Source organism: Bombus pascuorum, chromosome 11, assembly GCF_905332965.1.
Source record: "Bombus pascuorum chromosome 11, iyBomPasc1.1, whole genome shotgun sequence".
Classification (NCBI taxonomy): domain Eukaryota; kingdom Metazoa; phylum Arthropoda; class Insecta; order Hymenoptera; family Apidae; genus Bombus; species Bombus pascuorum.
The window spans coordinates 9,471,336-9,494,242 of record NC_083498.1 but is presented as its reverse complement, the minus strand read 5'-3'; the positions used below and the strand labels follow the sequence as shown (position 1 = coordinate 9,494,242).

At 40.4% G+C, this 22,907-nt stretch overlaps 1 protein-coding gene across 10 annotated transcripts in view; it reads left to right on the top strand.

Annotated features, from left to right (window-relative positions):
• LOC132912309 (max dimerization protein 1-like) overlaps positions 1-22,907 on the top strand; it is a 234,682-nt gene that overhangs the window by 9,302 nt on the left and 202,473 nt on the right. For all 10 annotated transcript variants that reach the window (XR_009659169.1, XM_060969707.1, XM_060969709.1 and 7 more), the window contains exons 3-4: positions 523-616; positions 1,866-1,895. Coding sequence is in view for 9 of the 10 variants with exons in the window: in XM_060969707.1 (XP_060825690.1) it covers positions 523-616; positions 1,866-1,895 (124 nt within the window). In the remaining variant the exon portion in view is untranslated. The remainder of the gene's footprint in view (positions 1-522; positions 617-1,865; positions 1,896-22,907) is intronic.

The window sequence follows — 22,907 nt, the reverse complement described above, 5'->3', positions numbered from 1 at the left end:
CCGATTCCCTTGCTCTAAGTCTCCATCGAGGCGATTGGTAACCAGCGATAGCTCGTAAATCGGCTGGTGGCCGGTTCCACGATCGCTCTCGTTCTCGCATTGTTACATTTTCGAATTTATTCGAGGTCAACGGCGTGCGACGTTCGGCGAGACTGGTTCCCTGGAACACGCGGCGTGCGTTAACTGAAATCGTAACATAAATTCCGCGCTTTTCGAGCGCTCCGCGTCTCCAGTCCGGTTTCTCTCTCTTTCTCTTTCTCTCTATTTTTCTCTTTCTCTGCCTTTATAGGTGGAGCAAGAATCGCTCCGTGTCCAGGTGAAGCTTTAATGCCGCAGTAAGTTATGTTGGAAAGAGGGAACGTGACTTTATTCCGGCACGGCCGTGTGTCCGTGCGCTTTAACGAGTCGTGTTTGCCGCGAGCGAGCGCGCGCTTTTTTCCTACGGCCGCGCGGTATCTTTTGGAATTCGCGCGATGCGAACGGATCGGCAGAACTCACCGACCGATTGGTTTGTCATTGCAGAAGCTGAACATGGCTACGCTTCGACGATGCCGATGCCCGATGATATGCGGACGGTCACAAAAAGGCCAAAGACGAAAAAATCCCAAGGCAGCAGGTTGGTATCCTCGCGAACACGTCGACGACGTAGCTTTTCAGTTTTTACTCGTTTCTCAGTCCGGCTTGATGTATCTGACGTTTCTTTTTTATTTTTACTCTTTGCTCCTTTTCTTGTTTTCCCTCTCGGGAGGAAGCGATCTGATTTCGTTGTACGGAATAATAGTAGTCTTCGTTCCGTGATTATTAGACTGCGGATTTTTATGTATTTATGGGAAATATAAACGTGCGAAAATGCAAAGTATAGCACTCGTTACAGTGTTTAATAATTTACAGCAATTTTCTATCCATTTTCTTAAATTCGCGCGAGTATTCACAGTCTAGTGACCACTTGATTGTTAAGAAATTTTCACGAGTTTGAAAGTAGGTCTGACAATTTTAGAAAATTTTGTAAATTCCGAAAACCTGCAAGCGTGGAGAAATTTATTGTTCAATGTAGTCCACGGTATTTCAAGTGGTATACAAAATATCGTTTGTTTTTTCCAAGATGAGTTCAACGATTTATCATGCAAGGTTAATCGGGCAAAATCGTAACACAACATCGCTGAAAATATATCTTATCAGTACGTCGAAGGCCGCTACGTTTGTTCCGAATGGCGTTGATACAGAACGTGTTTTAAAACGGTTTCATCCTACGTTTGAATCTTAAATGATCGCGCGATTAGGCCATTCAACTCGTTTGAAGAGTGGTCGTCGATCAGAAACACAATCGAAATAATAACATATAACAAGATTGGAGCTATTAGAACGTCGAACTTGGAATTCGTTTCAAACATATGCAAATTCTCAAATTTCCAAACATCAAATCCTTGAAATTTTAATGTCATTGAAGATATAGAAATTATATTCCTTTCGTTTTATTTTTGTAGAATTTTATTTACATTGATTTCTTTCAAGGATCAAATCATTTATCGTACAACTATCGCTTACACTATCGTATTAATTGTTATATTCACGAAGCAGTTGTCTTTCTCTCTTTTACTTTACTACATATTTAATTATTTGGTCATATAAATTCGTAATATTCGACAGAATGAAATTGCTTTGAAAAATGTTCATATTATGTTTAGCTTACTAGAAAATGTAACGTCCACGCATAATGGAACGTTTACTTCGTGGAAAATTAAAAATTTCGTTGGTACTTGAAACGCCGACGTTTTCCCTTCCTTCTTTCTTTTTTTTTCTTACTATCGCAAAGCAAACGATTTCACCGCTTTGAAGTCTAACAAGAACGTTCTTTTCCGTTGCAGGACAACTCATAACGAGCTCGAGAAAAATAGGTGAGTACTTCATTTATCTCATTAACTTAATCCTATTCCAACCTCTCGTTTTGTTTTACTCGTATAATGAGAGAGCATAGCCTACCAAGACTGGGCAAACTCGCCACTATTCACCGAGAAGAAACGAAAAAAAAGTAGGTCTTTTACGTTCTATTTAACGCAATCTCTTCGTCTAATTCGATAGGTCCGGTTCAAAGAGATTTCAATTTTCAAAGCATCTTATGTGCCATGTCCGTTGATCTTTAAATCGTCGATTCTTACGACAACGAGCCTAGTTAATTTTATACGTAATTTTCAAGTATCGAAACGATCGCATAAAATTCCATTCATAGTGCTAATACCAAATTAAAAGGAAGTAGTTAATGATTTATGATTGATCCACTAGTCTTCGCACAGTCTCCATTCGAAGATCGCAAGAGATAATTTATTTAAATTTCGTCTCGTCGATTCTAAACCTCGAAAGGCAATTATGGGAATTAATATAACAATATCTTTATTCATCGTGGCGTCAGGAGAAAAAAAAGAAAAGAAGAATTATCGGAGGACGGTGATGAGAGGAGGGTGAACAGTTGGCGATCCCACGACAAATGATCGTCCCTGGTCGTGTGTTAAATTGAAAGCAATTTACGGTTATCTCGCGTCGTTGTTCGCGACGTACAAAGGGCTGGGTCTGTTAATTAACATGCGTGATACGTGCGATTAGATGCGACCCTTTTATATACAGCGGGTCAGGAAAGTTCGAAATGGAGCGGAACAATGGCCGACGAGACGCTTAGTGGAACAGGTTTCCAAGGGTGCTGCCTGCACTAACCCCGATTGTCGACGTGATTTATAAGTCGCGGACCCGTTCTCTCGCTCTTGCTCCTCGTTCTTGCGCCTCTTCCGCGGAATGTATGAAAGCGAAACGGTTCGCTAGATCGTCAGCTCGACGAGTCAGTGGAACTTTTGATTTGTCACTCTCTCATCGACGAGGGTGGTTAGGTAAGAGCATCATAGCGGTTGAACAAATTGTTAGAATTGACTCAATCTCCGTAGTCTACGGCAGCGATTTTCAATCTGTTTCGCTTCATGGCACGCATAAACGAGGTAATTACCGATATTCTGGGCAGCAAAAGGTACATTATATTTGGTTCAAGACAAGACGTTCACACCGGGCGGCTGCTGTTACTCTTATTTGATAATCCGAGGTAAATGAGATTAGTGCTGCCGACTACGTAATCGGGTATTGCACGTTTTAACGCTAGAATCCTATTAAACTTGTCAAAATGACGTTTTCCAGATTTTTTTTATAATTACTAAAAGTACACAGGTATTTCTGTGAAAATGAATATCGGTTTTTAGTTAGACAGAGGCTCGATTGTATCGATTTATTTGTTTTAACAAATATCCGTTGAATTACACTGATTTATACGTGTAGAACATTTAGGTACGTAGCAAAGACCGGTAGTTGTAGCGTTAGAAGCTGTTGCGGCACACCGCATCGATTGAAAATCACAGGTCTAACAGTTAAATCTCAACTGTAAACCAGCGAGATGGATACATTGGATTGTAACGTAAGTAAGTTCGGTTAAACTCAATACATATTTTTCTCTATTTGACCGAACTTATTTATGTTACAACCGACTAGAAGACTCGTCTACGATCTCTTCTATAAATAAACCGTGTAAAACATCCTACGATTTATCCATCGATCGTAACCCAATAATTTGTCAAATCGACGAATTGATTTTTCCACAAGACACAGAATCGGACCATTCGGGCGAGTTCGAAGCTCTTGGGGCAACGCGTGTTTCGTCACTGTGGTGGCTGGGCTGACGGAAGGGCGGAGGGGCGGAAATGTGCATAAACGTAAAAAAACCGAGGGCTTTGTTATTCGCTTGTACACCTTTTTGCCACACGCCAGGAACAGCCAGAGAACTCGGTACACACGGTGTACCGTGTGTACCCGGGCACACACGGGGCGCGCACAACCCGGAGACACAAATGCTAGGGGATGATGGCATATATGCTATATATGGTGGGAAAAAGGAAGACAGAAGTGCAGACAGAGATAGCCAGAGGGAGAGAAAGAATCGTGGGGAGAGAGGCTATCGATTTTTTTTGTCCCCAAGCGACGAAAGCACCACAGGAGGGTGAAGGGGGTAGGTGGTGCGTGGCACAGAAACGGACAATGTAAAAGCCCACACCGCCAACCACCCCGTTACACCACGTAGTTACGTTACATAACGCAACGCAGCCACGAGACATTCATGGAATCCGTGGCACACGAAGCTTTTGGTCTTCCAGCGTCGTTTGATCCACTGGCTCCGTTATTCTTGAATCGTGTCGCGCGAAATACGGTTTTCGTATTCATGATATTAACCCTCAGATTCATCCGATTTCCACGTGAATTGGAATATTTTAAATTTCTCTGGAATATTTTAAGTTAAAGTAGCTGGCCAAAGTATCGCTATACTCGTCCACAATTTTGACGAATATATAACGTCTGCTGTACGAAACATTTCGATATTTCACCGGCATTGTAATAACATCCAACTCGTATCAGAATTATATTCTAAAAATTGTATTCGTTAAACGTCGTATTCGTCACGTTTTAGACAATTTTGAAAATACAAAAGTTTCAAAATATTTATCGCAAGTGTGTGTTTTGCAGAGATCGCAAGAGCAATAATTTTATTCGCAATAGATATCTTGTAACTTGTATTTATATCTTCAGATTGCAATAAAATGTTGTCAATATAATCACGACAGTGCCGTCTTGCGATGGTCATGAAATTTGCCTTTGAAATTTGAAGATGTTTTAAATAACACGCACACGTCAAAGTAAGTAAGTGTACGACGAATACTCTTGCGAGACACCGTACGTGTCGTAAGATCATAAACGTATGACGTTAATCTCGTGCTTTTGCACTTTTCTACTTTCTTTCGTTTGAAGATAGTGGCTGTGAAAGAGGTGCTTGGAGATTGAGAGAAAAATCTAATATTCGCGCGCTGCTATAAACTCGTAAATCGATTCGATTTGAATTAAGGTAATTATAAGGTTGGCCAGGGTGAATTTTATTACAGACAGTTACCATAGAATCTTAGAGCGAATATAATATCCGAATCGTGACTTTTATTCTACGAAATGCGCTACGCTACTTTGGTTCGCCGTGTCCGAATTTGAATAATTTTACTTGGGATTCATCAAATCCCACGGCGTTTGAATTAACATGACAGAATTTCAAAGTAATTTTCACCGAGAATACCAGCGGTAAAAACTTTCTTGAAATTTATATTACATTTACTCTCGAAGAGACGCGGGAATGAGAGAACCGTATGTAACGAGAAACTTGGTAATTGTTATATCTCTTTTACTTCTAATTCGATTCGATACGTACGCTCATTAATTTTTTCACCCTCGGATACTAGCTTCCAAGGAAATATTCGAAACTATACAACTTTCGTGCCAGACATTCCTTTAATAAAAGTAGTATTACTTGTAGAGAGATCGAGACGATTCAGCGCTCCATTACGTATAATATAATTATCTCGTGACTTGTAATATTTCGTGGCAAACCTATGCGAGTCGATAGTTTCAAAAGATTTAAGATCTTTTCGGTCGATCGATATTAATATGTATTTTATTCGTCGATATAAAAAATTGGATTGCAAGGAGATCCTGGCGCTTCACGGAATTACGATGCAAAAACAGGTCGGATAATCATACCCTAGAAAACTGATCCGCATTCACCGCGGCTCTTGATTTACGTTTCTTTAAATCTCAAATAGAAGCAGTCTTTATACTCGATAGAATTACAAGCAAAATGGGTCGAATAATCACGCTCTGGAAAACTGATCCGCATTCACTGCGACTCTCGATACGCGACCGTGTCGCGAGCTATGAAATATTCGACGGCTCCTACTCTCTTCGATTCTCTGTTAACCACAACCACGATCCATTTCGATCAGAGATAACGGTTCCGTTCCACGATCCACGACGTTTCAAGAACCAGATTAATACCGTTTCGAGATTTACAGATTTCATTCCGTTATTGATCACGTTCGTTTCTCCTTCTAAATGCTTGGAAATGTAATAAAAGTAGGATCGGTAATCTATCAAATTATTTTTTATTACAAGAAAAATAACAAATGAAAGAGTAAACAGGTTTCAAATTATATTTATATCGCTTTACTCTTTGTTCGTTAATTAAAAATTATATAAAAATAAGAAAGATTAAAGAGTAAGGTACATAAATTATATATATGGCGCTTAACGCGTTCGCTAAAACAGTTCATAAACGCTACCAGAGACAATGGTTTCGTTGTTCGTTTCAAAAAGCGTGTTTCCAAAGCGTGTCTCGAAAGCATGCTCGGTATTGCCGTACGTGTATGCACGGTAATTTCGAATCGCAATAGTATGTCATCAGAAACACGAACAGAGGGTCTTACCGAGGGTGCATGCAGAGTAACCGAGCGTCGCGGTTCACGCATGGTTTCAGGACTGCGCCAGAACGTATAATGACAGGAATTTTAATTAATTGCTATAATAACTACGCGCCGTGTCCACCACGCGGACAGTGAATTTGCATTTGTTTTCGCCAACGGATCGCCAACGATTCTCTCGTTGCTTTGCGGCGAGCGCGGCGATCTGTCGGCCGGAAGTAGCCGAGAGCTGGAACGAAATGGAAATTTTCCGACGATCCTCCAACGATAAACGATGCTCTCGCGATACCTCTTCAGCCTCTACTCTATTCGCTCTTAATACACCGTTGATTTATCGTTTGATTCTCGCGTCAGTAAATTTATCGCAATACGATATTCGTTTACAGTGATCGATCAGTTTTTAAAAAATTACGCCTGTAATATTACGCGTATTGCGTTATAATAGTTCGAAAGAGTGAAAGTTCGATCTCTTGGGGAAATATTTTGTCGATATAATTTTAATAAAAATTCATTCATCATCAAATTCATTTATATATATTTAAATACGCATTTTTCGAATCTGATATTTTTTAATTGATATTTCCACGATAATCTGTAATAATGTCTAAGGTAAAAAGAATTTCATAATTGAATAATGCGTTTGAAGATATCGAGAGATATCGGTTAGATAAATCGCGATAATTCGTACGATCGCTTGGAAGCGAAGATCGAAGTTCGAGTACCGAGAACGAGTTCTCCATGCAGATATCTCGTTAAGCCAAGACTCGCTTCCGGTGGGAAAGGTTGATACGGAATCGCAACACGATGTCTGCATGTTAACGAAACGATATGAACGGGAATTGTTTGTCGTGTGGCAGTCGAATGAAATTTAAGTAGCTTTATTTTCTCGTTTCTTGAACGATGCGCCGTGTATATTCGCGTCTTGTGTTCCTCCTGTAGCAGAAATCTCTTAAATACGGTAGAGGAACCCGGTTCCTAGATTTAATGGGAGCTTTTTATATCACGGTTAAAAACTTCAAGTTGAAGAGGAAATTCTGCAGCGTAGTTCAAACAGCCAAGAATTCGATTTGTATTTTATACGTGTCCTCGTTAATATATATAGATGAGAGTTCACAATGATGATTTTGATTAAAATTTTGTTACTTATAATCAGTAAATAAATTTAAAATCATTTTCTTTGCTCCATCGCGAATATTCTAATGCACCCAATGCTCTTTTTACTTGTACAATTTTTAAAATAATTATTTTCCTTTGCTACTATTTTAGTAGTTGAACTATATAGTTAATTAAACTATATGATTCTATATATGTAAGATGTAACTGCGTATTCCAAGTCATATCATAACAATCGAATAAAATTTAACGATAGAATTTTCCGACCGAGCCAAATATATTCCACGTAGTATAGGAAAGAGAAAGGGAAGTAAACAGATAAACAATATGAACGAACGAAAAATATCGAAAAACTCCGGAAAAGACCATTATTGTCAAAAGTATTGTCGTTATCGGTCTATTTCGTTTCCTAACGATTTATAATCCTACACAACAGTTCGTTGGAGAGTACGCTTTTCAAGATCGACTATCACGCGTGCGCGCGCGAATTCGCTTCGGCCCGCAGATGTTAATTTCCCAACTGTTGCTATTTACGACGACGCTGAAACCATTTGGACGAGCGTCCGGAACGCAATTCGGAAATGGTGAAATTTTAATGACGCCTGTCCACGGGACGAATCGATATAGCGAAGATGTGACGGCGCGCGAAAAGCACCTCGATTTAAACGCGGTATCAGAGATAAAAAAGAGTTCAGTAACTAAATCAATATTAAATAATTTTAAAATTAATTACAGTAAATTTATAACGGAATGCCCATCATTTAATAAGACGATGATTAATAAGACAATATTAAATCTCGTATTTAAGAAAAACGAGCAAGAAACGTCGTGTCTTAGTTGATACGTTCAACTCTGTCGGTCTCGTTCGTGGAATTTATTTTGATTTTTAAAAAACTTTCAAAAATCAAAAATACATAGGCGAGTGATTAAATATTCCAAAGAGTCGTAAAAGTTATGCGAAGGAACTCTTTATCGGAAAGGGTTTTTCCAGCACAAAGGAGCAATCTTTCGAGCGAATATCGAAAGTCTAATCGTAGTCGAAGCTTTCTTAATTTTCGTCGTGAATTTTCCGAACAACTTAATACGATTCAACGATATAAATCGTGGATTATCGTTGGAAGATTTAGAAATCGTTTTGGCCGTCCTCGTGGCGTGTAGTTCTTTAGAAATCTCGTCAAGAATGATTAATCAAGTGCAACTTGTGCAATTGGCAATGTGTTTTTAATTGGTTAACTCGGAACACGACGTGCGGAGCAATTACACGGTCGTTTGGCTGAATATTTTTATTCTTTGATGAAACTATCGACGTTCCGAAAGATACGAATTTATATGGTTGATAATTTATGAGTTGGAACTTGATTGCTATAATTAACAGCTGTTTAATGATCGTTAAATAAATTAACAATTTTTTATTTATAATAGTACACGTTTCATTTAACTATTAAATTCACGATCATCGGTTTCTCGAAACTAGGTAAGGTTGATTTACTTCGTTTAAATATTTTTGTTAGGGAATAGCGAAAAAAAAAAAAAAAAAAAAGAGAAGGGTTGGCTCGACGGGAAGTCGACAACTTTAGCTAGTTCTAATTAAAAGTTTCACGTACTCTTAACATCGTGAATACATTCCAACGTCATTTCAATATCAAACTGGATGAAATTTTATTCCAATAGTAACAGAGAAACTAATTTATACTCAAACATTTAAACATTTGTTCGTTCCATTACGTAATACACGTAGGAAGCTACCCAACAACGTTCGTGAAGTAGATTGCAAGATGAATTTCATTTTGTTATTTAACACGATAAAAGTAAACGTATAAAATTCATCTATAGTCATTTATTTGCCAAACTTAAAAGTATTCCATACTTTTAGTACAGGGATCAGTTTTTCAACATTTTCAACTTACGTAACTCACTGTTGTAAATACTACACTCCGGAAATATTATGAGAAATCTGCTTCGATAGATACTTGATTTAAAATTAACAGATCCTCCGCAAATTACCTTAAATTATTGGTAAATTATCGCTACTGATTACATTATGCACGCGAGGCAAATTCTGCAAGAGAATAAAGATTCTAAATACTGCACACACTTATATAATCTATTAAACAATGGTCGACTTGTGTGTGAAAATGCTACTGGAGAACTTGTCGACAAGCAGGTGCTATTCCATCGTACAATCGAGAATATACGAGGAAGCGACTAAAATAGATATATACAAGCATTTTTACCAGCGATTCCAGTTAATTTTATGTCTGTGATTTCCATAAGCGTCGAAATATTCGAATCTCTCCAAAGTATCCATCGACTATTTTATTGGTCGATTACCTGTCGTGGACGACACCCATTTCTTGGTCAGTCAGTTGTCATTAGTGACTCATCCTCCCAAATTGTTTCCATCTACCATTCGACCGTGGATTACCTTTCTGTACCAATTACATTCTTAGACTGATGGATATTTTCGTGCAATATATTTCATCGTGACAAAGTTTTGCGACTCGTTGTTAAAAAAGTGGTTTAAAAGTAGATGATTTTTATGTTCACATTTTTCCCAATATTTATTTCTTAAAACTTCTATTTAATTAGTTGTGTCGCTCGAACGATCAAGCACGCGAGCTTCGAGCAATTTAACAACCTCGTTGCACCGCGAAGGTCGGTGCTCGGAAATCACGACGAAGTCGATTGGTTTGCGAAACCGCGCGGATCATCGCGCTATTCTAAGGACGTGCAGCGTTATGTTTTCTTTTCATGTGCGATTGATTTCGCCCGTATGCCGAGGACACCGTGAAAGTGGGCCGTCACAGGTGCATATGTATGCAATACGCGCGGCAATCGTGCAAACGTCGGGGACGATGACACGTTGTCCTAAATCCGCTGCGCTGCAACGCGTCTAAAATAAATCCGCGGTCGAACTTTCCACGGGAACCCAGTGATTTATTAATCGACCGTTCCCATGGACGTTCTCGATCGCCGCGGTTTCTGATCAACCGAAATAAGCGACCATGTCTGTTTTCGGATATCTGGACCTTGCTTCGTTATGGTCGTCTTTACCTTCAACCACCACCATCTTCCATCGAGAATCGTCGTCTAGTATTGCGAGAGTCGTCTTCGAACGTGATTATGCAGCTTGAATTTCGATACGATTTTCATTGATAGTAAAATAAAGACAGAGAGCGAATTGGTTCTGGTGGAAAGAATATCGGACGATAGATACGAAAGATCGATTTGAATAGTACGTTGTTTGCGCGATGGTTGAGTTTGTATAAATACAGCACAGTACGCGGTACTACATATAACGCGAACCCATGTACCTAATCGAAGACCGCATTGTTCACGCAATGACCACGCATCGAAAGGAACAACGGTTGTTAATAAATTTAATGTCTACCTGCTGCGTCGACACGGTGGTTGCATAACGATAAACAGTCACTAACGTTCGTAATTGTAGCTAACCGACACCTAATACTGGCTTATTACCCGTCCGACACAGAAGGATCCTCGTTATCGGTGCATTTCGGTCGTTGATTCACGTGTGTTCCTTTATTACCGCTTCAATCCGTCATTCTCCATCGCGAACATAGCGATTTTATTCTTAAATCACATAATTTCGCAATTTAAAGTTTATAGCACGCGGAGACTAAAATCGATAGACAATTTACAAGAAGTGAAATTTTATTTTCTGCTCTTGGTATGGATCGAAAAATTCATAAAATTTCCAAGTTATCAACGAGTGAAGCAAATTTCCGACAACGTTCAAGAAACTTTGTAAACGATAAAAAATTACAAAAAAAGGAAGGAAAGTTTAAAAAGCAAGAAGAAAAGAAAAAGGGGAAGTATCGATCGAAGTCGATCAGCAAAATCGACGATGGGAGTACGTAAAGTACAGTGGAGTACAGGAAGATTGAAAAACGTCATTGTCGCGCGACGTCTTCTCAACGAAATTCCGTATAAACGAACGAACGATCGTAACGACGAAAACGACAACGATCGTTTCACCTGGTATATTCTTTCGAGATTCGCCGAAAACGAACGTTTAAATTTTCGATGACGAAGGAAAACGATATTCCGGCGAACGCTGAAAGCTTGAAAAAATAGCAGCGCCGGCGAAAATTAAGCCACGAACCGTCCCGCGGGGAACACGGGACGATTCCTGAGCAATTTGAAATGCATTGAATTTTTAAGCGACGCCCTTTGTGCCGTGGTAGCGCGTTAGAAGCAACTTCCGGTTAGGCTCGGCCCATCGACCGCGACGTAATTTCTCGTCGTTGAAAAAGAAAGCCTGCCTGTCGAAGATAACAGCCGTTCCGTCGAAACACGATTATTCCTGGCGCTACGTCTCCCTCTGTGTATGTACATTTTAATCAACCGTCGAAAAGTTGCACCATCTTGCCGAGCGACTCGTTTGAATTGATATCGAAGAAGTGGAAGATTTATCGGGCGGAAACCTTTGCTCCGTGCATCGTGAACACCGATAGAGGAAATTATCGAAGCTCCTTCGCTTATTCGCTCTTAAGACGGGGCTAAAGCGATTTTTCTTTATTCGTTTTTTAACGAAGTAGGAAGCGAGTCCGCCTTAAATGGAATTAGTCGCACCGAAGCGGACCAACTAGCGTGCAAACGGAATAGTTTCCGAGCTTTCGAACACTTGTTCGTTGAAATTGAACACGGAGATCCGATGTTATTGATCTAATTCGAGAAGTTTGTATATTTGCAGGCTTCAGCGTTTGCAGATTTTGAAAGTCGAGAATCGAAATTTTGGAAATTTGACGATTCGAAACTCTAAAAGTTTCATTCAGTAGCTGTGAATAAACTCTGGAAATTAGAAAATATTTAATCTCGAGAAACTCGGATTTATGCCAGTCACGATAACGCGATTCGATTCACAAATTTTTACAACTAATTTCGCCTGTCTGGATGGAAAATGTGACCGATGGAAAAATTAGAAAAGCCTTTTGTTTTTGAAGTGGCTACCTTTTATGTATGTATACCGGTTACTGGACCAAGTTTGCTCATGTTTCTTTCATCGTAGCAGCGGATTTAATTGAATAAACCGCTGCAAACTATGAAGTGCCGCGATAACATACCCGAACGAACAAAGAAAGCGATAATTCATCGCAACACGCTAATTGCCATTGGAACAACTATCATATATATTGAGCTCGCCGTGCGTTATTATATCGTTAGCGTAATTACAATACTTGGAAAATTTGCAACGGTGTTTTGGTCTAGTACCTTGTGTTCAACTTTGCGATAACTTCGCGTTTCGTTTATAGATTCAACAGTTTTCCGCTGTACGATTAATCTTTCTTTCACACCTCCGTTTAAGTGGTGGAAAAAAAAAACTAATAAATTACTTCATAAATAAAGCTGTACGTTATTAGCGATATCTGTAACGTCTATTTACAACCTTTGCAACGTTCGAAATCGGGAACCGTAATAGGTTTTTTCACGATTTTCTGCAGTGTGAAATATCGATGCTGAAAAATGAGAAATTGATCGTTGTAACTTATCGCGTGTAACTTATCACGCGAGAATGTCGAAAATACAAAAACACAGTTGATTCGGAAAACGTGTAACACCGATGGCTCGGTAGTTAAACTTCCTACGCAAAATCAAGAAAATTCTCAGAGGTAAAAATTTCAAACGATTCTGAGAGTTTACCAGCTGAAATAATTCGAACCTTGGAAAATCGCCGATCGAAACCGCGTTTCGAACCATACGAAGCTGCAACTTTGAAAAATTCGAGACTTAACAAGTGTCCTGGGTTTTGTCTTCCATTATTTCGAAGAATAGAAGAAAAGAAAAATAGAGGCCGTCGAGGTGAATCAGGAAGAAAGGTATATAAAGAAAGCGGTGGAAGAGAGGAAAATGGAAAAATGGCGCGAGTCGGTCCGCGCCGCATGTGTACGCGCAGTCAATAAATTTAGATTCGTGGCCGTAGATATAGTTGTATACCGTGTATGCATTAATAGCGAATGCACGCCGCATACGTATATAAGTGCACACATCCTTTAAATCTGATAAATGCATGTACTTAGGTGGAGCGCGCTGATGAAGCAGTGTAAATGCACCGCTTCGGCTATGTAGCATATGGTCAAGAATAAACGATCGATGTTATTTGCGCGATTGGCCCGATGTTAAATTAATTATTTGCCACACGCGATACTTGCGCGCGTACACGCTTGCGTTATCGCGTGCATGCATAAGCGCATGTGCAACAGCGTCGGATATTGCGTTCCGTTTCGTGAAAATTACCAAACGAATATTCAGCTAAGAGACACCGCGTGACGTACGATCAATTCGTCTATGCTAACGTTCTCTCGCCTAGACTTTGTTCTCTTTGCTGTTCGATAAAGCAGAAATTTCGATAAAGTACGAAGGTTCGAATCTTGTTTGAAAAATTTCGACGATAAACAAATTGGCGTATCGAATGGAGAATTCCGGAGAATCTTTGAGCTTCGTAAAATCACGCGCCACAGCTGCATATTTTTGATATTATTTTGACATAGAATTATTTTCGCTGGTTTTAGAGAGGCAACGACGAGACTCGTATATTCATTGAAAATATCTGTCCAACACTTATTCTTTCCATCGTTGGAATAATTACATACAGACAACGAAGCATACATGTAATTAGACAGGAAACGTGTCCTTTATTCAACGAGATGCCGTATCATCTATCTGGAAATGTATAATTAATTCCATACCGAACGGAACAATAACTCCTAGAAACCAACATCTCTAGATTTTTCGTAATTCTGATTAGTTTTAAACATTACTATTGTTTCTTCGATCTTGATTAGACTGGTATTGCTGAGGCATAAGATAGGTATAATTATCACGATTTATATCTCGTTTTAAATATAGCGATAGAAAAGAATCGAAAATGCTAATTGCACGATCTGCGTGAGACGTAGTTTCTGTATATAACGTACTCTCTTCCTTTCATTCTTTTCCTTAGACCTGAGCGTTATTTTTATCATCCAGACACGTGGCTGAATGTTTCTTTTTGTATTGTGTTAAAAGGCTATCAAAAACGTAATCGCGAGTGGTTGTCGGTCGGTAAACAAGCGGCGAAAGTCAATTTCGATCGAATCTTCTCTCTGCCGTTGCGTTATATTCGTACACGATGCACATGCGCTTCTTTATCTAACGTTCTCATATTTTACCGCCTATCTTATCACGCTATTGTTACCCACGTGATCATCACGTTATTGTAAATTCTCGGCGTTCAATAATTCTTTCAAAAACAACATGACGCGTTTAACGTTCATTGTCTCTCGTTTAATCGGTATCTCATTTTCTGACTGCTTTCTCACCTTTCGCTCGCTTATCTCTCTAGCGATTCTTATTTTTCTACAATTTCAAAGCGGCTACAATCTCCTTCGAGTAAGTTTATCGTCTTTCGATCGAGAAACGTTATCGAAAAGCTTAACTTTGTGCAGCGAGGCTTTGTGTCGATAGAGGCAGGAAGGTAAAGGAATACGTACGGTAAAAAATTTCTAGACGGAAACGCATTTCTAGAAGTATCCTTGAGCGTCGTGAAATCTTCCACGCTTGTAAAAAGCAGCGTAGTAATTACGCAAGCTCGATAAAAGCGCTTCTGCATGCAGCCGTAATACAAAAGTAGCCGGATGCTCGTTACTTTCGCAGCGTAATAGTGGGGCCACGTAACCATGCCAAAATAGCCGTGCCGCGTTAAAGAATACGATGCAAGAATTTTGCATAAACCGCGTATCGGACTGCAAATCGATTTCACGGATCGATAAAGATCCTCGGCGGTGGATAAAAAAGTAGCGAACGCGGTGTTCCACGAGTCGTAATTCTAATCTCTTTTCGTCGCTTTAATCAACAAATTTCAATGTCAATCGCAACGAAGTTATTTGATATTGTTATAAATTTATTTAGTTATCGCTGGACTACGAACGTTTCCACGTTCTTGGGAAATCTAAGGCTTCAAATATTTACAAAACGCGGAAAACACGTAAAGATATATAAAACGTGTAAAGTAGAACGGTTCGTAAAATAGTGTTCGTGAGAATGAAAGATCGAAAAGACGATGGCGGTTTGGTCATTAAAAGTAGTCGTAGCTGGAAAAATTCGACAAAGTTGAGAGACACTGCTTTCGATTGTTCATTGATTCCGAAATTGCGGGTGTGTACGTGTGCTGGTGAATTCTGTCGTCGATTATCGTCTGACGCGTACCTCGTGCGTACATGCGTGAGTTTAATCGCGATTGACATTCTCATTTAATTCGTGTTCGAAATACACGGCTGCCAGGCGTTCGCATTTTAACCTATGTTTTCACCTATGACAGAGTGCAGGATTACGCGTGTGTTGGCTGAAGCGTGCAGTTAGACGCCGAGTCTTCTGATCTTTTTTAATTCGATGATCCTCAGTGTTGCATCAAAGTATACAATTCAACAAGTATACAAGTTAGAACACGAATTCCAATGGATATATAAACGTTCGTCTCGATGAGAAATTACGTCGGTAATTCGGATATTGGCGTATTCAAAAATTAGGTACACGAAAAAAATTCTCCGACGACGTTGAAACGTTTCAAATGCACGTTCTGAAACACGATAGTCGGAATTCGCACATTGGTTCGAATTTCGATGTACTTAGGAAGCAAGCATTCTGACAACTCTGTAATCTACCTGCTTAACGAAACTTTCATTGGCTTAAACGGAATTGTACTTTGCTCGAAGTTCCTCTAATATCCAAATTACGGTCTACTGCGACACTTACGGAATTTTCAGTGGTACGACGGAACTTTTGCTCACTCGTAACTCGCGCATTCGGTAGAAACAGTATCATGCATCGGCTAGATACGTGTAGAGAGGCGAGCGAGCAAGTTTAATTCGTTAAAAGCGAAGCGTTTCGATCAGAATCTGATTTTCATCGATAATTCTCGATATTCATTTACGTAAGATTCGTTTCACCGTGTAAAACGTTGATTTACTAATTTTCAAAAATGGAGCGCCTGGATGCGTAACGCGTGATACTTTCACCGCCATTTTGAGGTCAGAGTGCAGGGTTCGTGGCTGCAGCGCCAAGTATCCTTCAGTCTGGAACGTTGTCGGAGGAAAGGAGGCGCAGGGTGCACGTCCCGTCGAATCGTCCTTGACCCTGAAGCCGAGCTGCATCCTGCCTCGTGCATTTCGCGAAGGATACGCTCTGCGCTTGCGTGCTGCCATTTCCTCTCCATCCCTTTCTTTCGTCCTGGTCGCCTTCCGTCTCCCCTTTTACCCGTACTCTCCCTCTCTCCCTCCCTCCTCCCCTCCCTCTCTTTTCTCCCTTTCTCTCTCGTTTTGTTCACTCTCGCCCTCGCTGGCTCGGTTATTCCAATACTCGATCTTTATAATACGGTTTCAGCTGCTCGTGTCTCGCATTGTCTGGCTTGGACGCGTACGATCCCATTCCATCGAATAGTTTCGTTCTCGTTTCGTTGTTTTCCGTCATGCGGTATTTTTCGAGTAGTCGGCGCGTTGCTTTGTTTCGACTGTTTTAGGATAATTCGAGTTGTTGAGCTGTGCGGCAATTTCATCTGTAGAGTCGCGGAGATTCATAGAAATTTAGAAAATGGGCGACAAAAATATTTGCAACAGTTTGAAACGATAGAATACCGCATTTTGTTTCTTCTCTGCAAAAAATATTACAAAAAGACGCTATTATTACTAGTAATCTCGTTCTACCCGGAACGAAAAAGATATTTTTCACAATGTCCAAAAAAACTCGATGCCGAAACAGTCACCGTCATCCATTCTCACCAGTATCACGAGTTTTTCTTTACCTTTACTCTTCTTCTCGCACATATCCTGTATCGTTAACGCTCCAGTCTTCTCCGGAGTCTGTGGTTCGCGGTCGATCCCGCCAAGATCGTAGCCGGACACGCTGTCGAATTTATTTTCCGCCGCGTTGCCAGCCGGTTGTTGCATCGAAATTTATAAGGTCGAACGGTTACGCTATAAATTACAATTTCCTGTGGCACGGCCCTGGAGCAAATTGGCCGCTGTAACTGCAGTTTGAAGGGTCGTCCCGCTGCCGTCTCTACGTCGAGTCGAATTCTAATTTGTTTCTCTATCGGCTCGACCACGGTCGACGAGGCAGCCCCGTTTTTTTTCCACGTTCCGTGGCTGGAACCGTTCCAGAATACCATAGCGAAATCTGCAACCTGTAGATACGAATAAACGAGCAACCGGTGCCCCCTTGGCCTTCCTTTGCGCGTCTTCTGCATTATTTACGGCTTATGCGCTCTCTCGCGAATTTCGCCTTGCGATTCCACAGCAGCAGCGCTCTTTCGCTCGGAAAAAGATAGTTTGCTCGAGTCTTGACGACATCTTCTTTATCGGTATAATTTATTGCTATCGTACACGGTATTCTATATTTATAGGATAGGTAAGTCGTATTCCATTTTTGGTCGCGATTCGAAGAATACGTTCGAGCAAGCGGTTCGAGAAGACGATTATTTTTATTTCGTTGAAATAGAGCCTCTTTTAAAATTGTATCTTTCTTTGAAGACAAATCATAGATTGAAAGCGATACGAGGAATTTGAAAAAAGTGTTCTTAAGGAATAACACGTTGTAATATTCATAAAAGGCGTCTACGAGCGTTCGGATACTCTGACGAGTCTGTACGATACAATCGCTAGAAATCGAAAGATCGAAGAGCAGTAGGATCTGGCCGAATTTCTACGTGACCGCTAAAGATCAAATTCTAACCTGCCATCGAAAGTTCGAGTCTCGAGAAAGCGTTCTACATATTGACTCTTCTAAAAGGAGCAGCCACGTTCCAGCCGAGTCTTATTCTCGAATCGTATTAGTAAATGATATCGCGTTCGTAACGATCGCTTTCAGCGGAACGTGCTCTGGAAACGGTCGACGAAGAGGAAAGAAAGGAAAGAAACGTTTCGATGAAAAGTTTCCGAGAATCCTTGGTCCCGAGAATAAAAATAACATACTTCCTACCGTTCTCTGTCGGTGTTGTTACGATCCACAGAGCACTTTGGAAATCAGCCGGAGACGTTGGCAGTAGCGATTCGTGATAAATTACGTTTATATTTATGGACAGTAACGAATGTTTCAGCATTAAGCAATCGATGGAAACAATCCGTGGCTTACGAGCACAAAGCGCAGGGCATTGTGTCGGGCCTGAAAGAATCCTTGATTCTTCTAGCTGTTTGCTTCCACGGAAGCAAAGCAGAAATAGAAACTGAACGCGACTTTGCCTCGTGTCGCCTTGCCTTTTCCCTCTTCTCTTCTTCTTCTTCTTCTTCTTCCCTTTCCAGTAATTCGTCTTTCACGTTTTATCTCTTTACTCTTAGAATGTTTAAATCCGCCCGTAGCAAGTTCCGTCTGTTCGTCAAAATTTTCCACGATTAGATATCTCAATAAACGTTCCAGTGCAACGTTACGATGCAAATCTCGTTTCTCTTAAAATTCTAGTATCTCTCAGGAAGACATCGATCACACGGGGTATATGCTAATTTATGCTCGATCGCGGACAGTTGTACGATGTTTCGACGAATGCCTCGAACAGAAAGGGAACGAAGAGGCCAACGTCTCTCTTAGATGGTGTTGGTTAAACGCGTCAACAGCTTGTTCGTCGTGATAAACCGTAACGTTAATGGTCACCGATCGGAATCGCGATGCTGCCGTGGTCGTTCGTAATAATTATTTTTATCGAAGACGAACCGGAATGTTGGTCGAGGAGAAGCGAGAAGGAGAACCCACCAAGGCTGTAAACTGTGTTTTAAAGCTTCGATCGGGTGCGTTACGTTATCGCTGGAAGGAAAAGGAAAACATCGACTCGATTCGCGTGCTCGCGGGCGTGAATATTTAAAAATAGATGTCGCCGCACGGGAGAAAAGCGAATAGTTGGTGAAACAGCGAGCTTTTCACGGGCCACGAAGGTCTTGCGATCGATTTTCTTCAACGTTGTTCCCTCGCAGTTTGATCTCGCTGCGCACGGAAATTTATTGCGCGCTTTATTTTTGGAGTTGAAGCGAACTTGTTCACTTCCGCTGATCCTTCCATGACGTGTTCCTGATAATTTTGTAGGAACTTTATTTCTCAGCTCCTTTCCGTATGATCTAAATGTCAGGCTTCCAGACAGTTTTATTGCCACACTTGGATTATTTGAATAAAATATTCCAAGAATAACGTATCGTCCTATCCGTAGCCGTTTTGAAATAATTTACCCCAGTTAGTTTGAACAAGAAAATGATCCTTCGTTGAACGATTCCGTCGTTTTCAACCGTCGGATGAATAAACTTGTTTAAATCTTAAAAACAATCTACTGTTATCCTAAACGAAATATAGGAAAGCGCTTGTCTTCCTATAAAAGTCAAAGATTTACTTAGAATAGTTATATTTTCCAGCAAAAAAATAATACTTATCAACGATTTGCCAAAATAATTCGACCGGTTCTCCTGATATTATGTAGAAGAGGTTTTTAATTTACCAAACGTCGATACTCTGTTTTCCAAATTTCCGAGAAGCTTCTTCGTTCACCGATCGAAAGGTAGTTTGTGTGTATATCTTGCGGATGGAAAATAAATGAAACTGTAGGAATTGTTATAAAGATTATAGAGGATGTATGATTCAACTTTGTCGGATGATATGTTAGATCTTTGATTTTAACGTGTTTTCGGGAAATCGATGCTACTGACGTCGAGAGGAATTTAACGAGTTAAAACAATACGACCTTCGCGCGAGTTTTGATACGAGTATCTCTTTTTTAAATCGATTTCAAGGTCCCTCGAGTGCTCGCTATATATTCAGGGTACGTTCAAGAATGGACTTTGGTCGTTTGTAATACGAGAAATATTTAGGATGATCGTCGTGTTCCTTCGAGTTATCTTTTCCGAGTTTCGGATATAATTTAATATAAAGTCCACCATTTGCACAATTTCTTGCAAAAAAGGAAAAAGAAGAAAATGAAAAGTGTTGCAACGTAATCCAATTTGCGAGCCAATTGTGCGAGGAGATAAGATTAGACGATACGAGTGGATCGTCGATTAGTATACATTTTACAATGGAAAAGATGCAATAGGGATATCTTATCGTTAATTGAAAGCGGTCGAACGTTGATTTTTATTTACCAACATTTTTCTGTTTATTTTGAGCGCTATGCACGTGTTACGTATGTGATTACTACATCGTGACTACTGCGTCATTATCGTGTATATACGAGTTGTTTGCGAGTATTACGCGATTACTACGAGAATTCTACCTACTCGAGAATGTAGAGTACTGGATTATTGCTCGAGTACCGTGCGAATATATCAGAGTACACGACTATTGCCAGAACTTTGTGCGGAATATTATACCTTAAAATCGGATATTTTGTATTTTACGCTCGAGCAAATAATTGACGTAAGAATATCAAGAACCCTTTGCGAAAGATTAATTAACCGTTAGTACCTACTCGAACGGTATTAACAGATAGATATTTTATCAAGCTTACTTTTTATTCTTTATTTGATCATAAGCTGAGAAGTTACACGATCGTTCGGTCTTAATATTTTGCCATTAAATATCTTTTCAAGTTTTCGAACGCGATATTAAAATTTAATATCTGATATGAAACGATCCTGTGAATCTGAATACTCGTCGTTCCATTAAAAATATTTTAACGAGGACGAAGTTAAATGTTTTTCTATGCTCTTGAAAGAATCGACAAATACGATTTTCAGCCGATATCCATTGCGATAAAATAAGCGCAACTTCATTTCTCGCTCGAACATCGAACGCAATTGCTCGAACTATTCCGGAATACGATCGAGAAAATGCTCGAATGGTCATGCGTACTCGCATGGATCCCGACCTGCGTAAACTCGATTTTACGTAAGGCGCGAGTGGAGAAAATAATCCGTGCGCCCAGAGCCTGTTTCCCCTGTGAGTGAGTGTACGCGTGAAACGCGCGAAAAAAGAAGAAGAAGAAAAAGAAGAAGAAAAAAAAAAACAACGACGCTGAGAAGAGAAAAAGAAAAGCGTTGCGAAATCGAAGACGCGGGTTTTGTATTTCTCAACGAACAAAACATATTTTTCGTGTGTTCTTCCGAATGACTGATGGAAAACGACTGACTTACGTAATGTCTCTAGAGATGTGGCTGTTACATGATCCGAGCATTGTTCGAAAGTCGAGGAAAGGTTCTCAGGAGCAGTTGCGAAAATGAGAATCGAAGGTGATCGTTTTGCAACGAATTAAATAAAATGGAATATGCTGACGCGAGTTTTAGACGTTTAGACGATGTAGAATAGTTCTACGACAGCCAAGTATACATTTTACGTTTCGTCGATACTTCGTCGTTCATAATTACGCGAAAGATCTGAGCAAGCATTGTCTTATATTTCGTCCAGGATGAACTACCCAGGATGTACCCAGTGTCGAGAAAGTATCTGCGTATCAAACTACTTGTGTACCAAGCAAAAATTAAATATTTCTATATGTCTCTTCCCACGCTCGTAATACGATATTGTCATCAACAAGTTTCGTCACAATCACCTGCTGACATTTATCCACTTCTCGCAACAGTTCTAACACTCTTAACCCGTCTCTATTGAACAGTCGTATATTAAATAATTTCCATTTCATACTGGACCAACGTCTTTGTACCAGTCGTAAATAAGACGTCTCAATTGCCAAAACTTGCCGTTAGAATTCTAATTCAAATCGGCAGAAACATCCGACAAAGTAAAAATATCAGATATTCTATACTTTGCCAAGTAAATGTGTAAGCACTTCGTTACTTCGTGTTATTCGTATCGGTACAAGTCGAAGGCCACGGTGTGTGGTTTAATGTGCCGAAATATCATAAATATGAAGAAATACGAAGAGCGAAAGCAGAGTTACGCTCCATCGTCGTCCTCCGTCTTGTCCGACTGCGATAGGCTCGCGGTAGGCTCGTTGCAATTCGAGACACCCAGTAGAAAAGGGAACGACCGAACGAAGGGATTGAAACGGGACGAAGACGGAACGAGGCTCTTGTATATCTAGCGTGTGCAACGAAAGCGCAGGCATTAGGGACGTTGGACCCTCGTAGTCTCTCCCTCGTGCTCGCGCAGCTCACCATTGCCACTTTGAATCTCGTTCACCTTGAGCTTCGTCGTCAGTGATTCTCAACTTCTTTGCCTCTCGTTTCTACATAGCCGAGCGTTCCTCCGATTCGCGCGCCCTCGTCGCGTCAGTCGGCGACGAGACGAAGAGAGATTAGCTTTTTACACGGTTTAGACACGGCCAGATAATATCGGGGAGCGCGTAGCGCGCGGCCGCTTACGTAAGACGGTAGCCTAGGTCACGCACGTTGCCAAGCCAAACGGCGTATGCAGAAAGCCCGACCGTCGGACTAATCTCCGTTCCCTTCTCTCATGATCGATGTTTTCACGTGAAAAACATTTATCAATCAACGACAAATTGGTAACGACATTTTGAACCGGCGAGTCACTAGAGACAATGGACAGCGA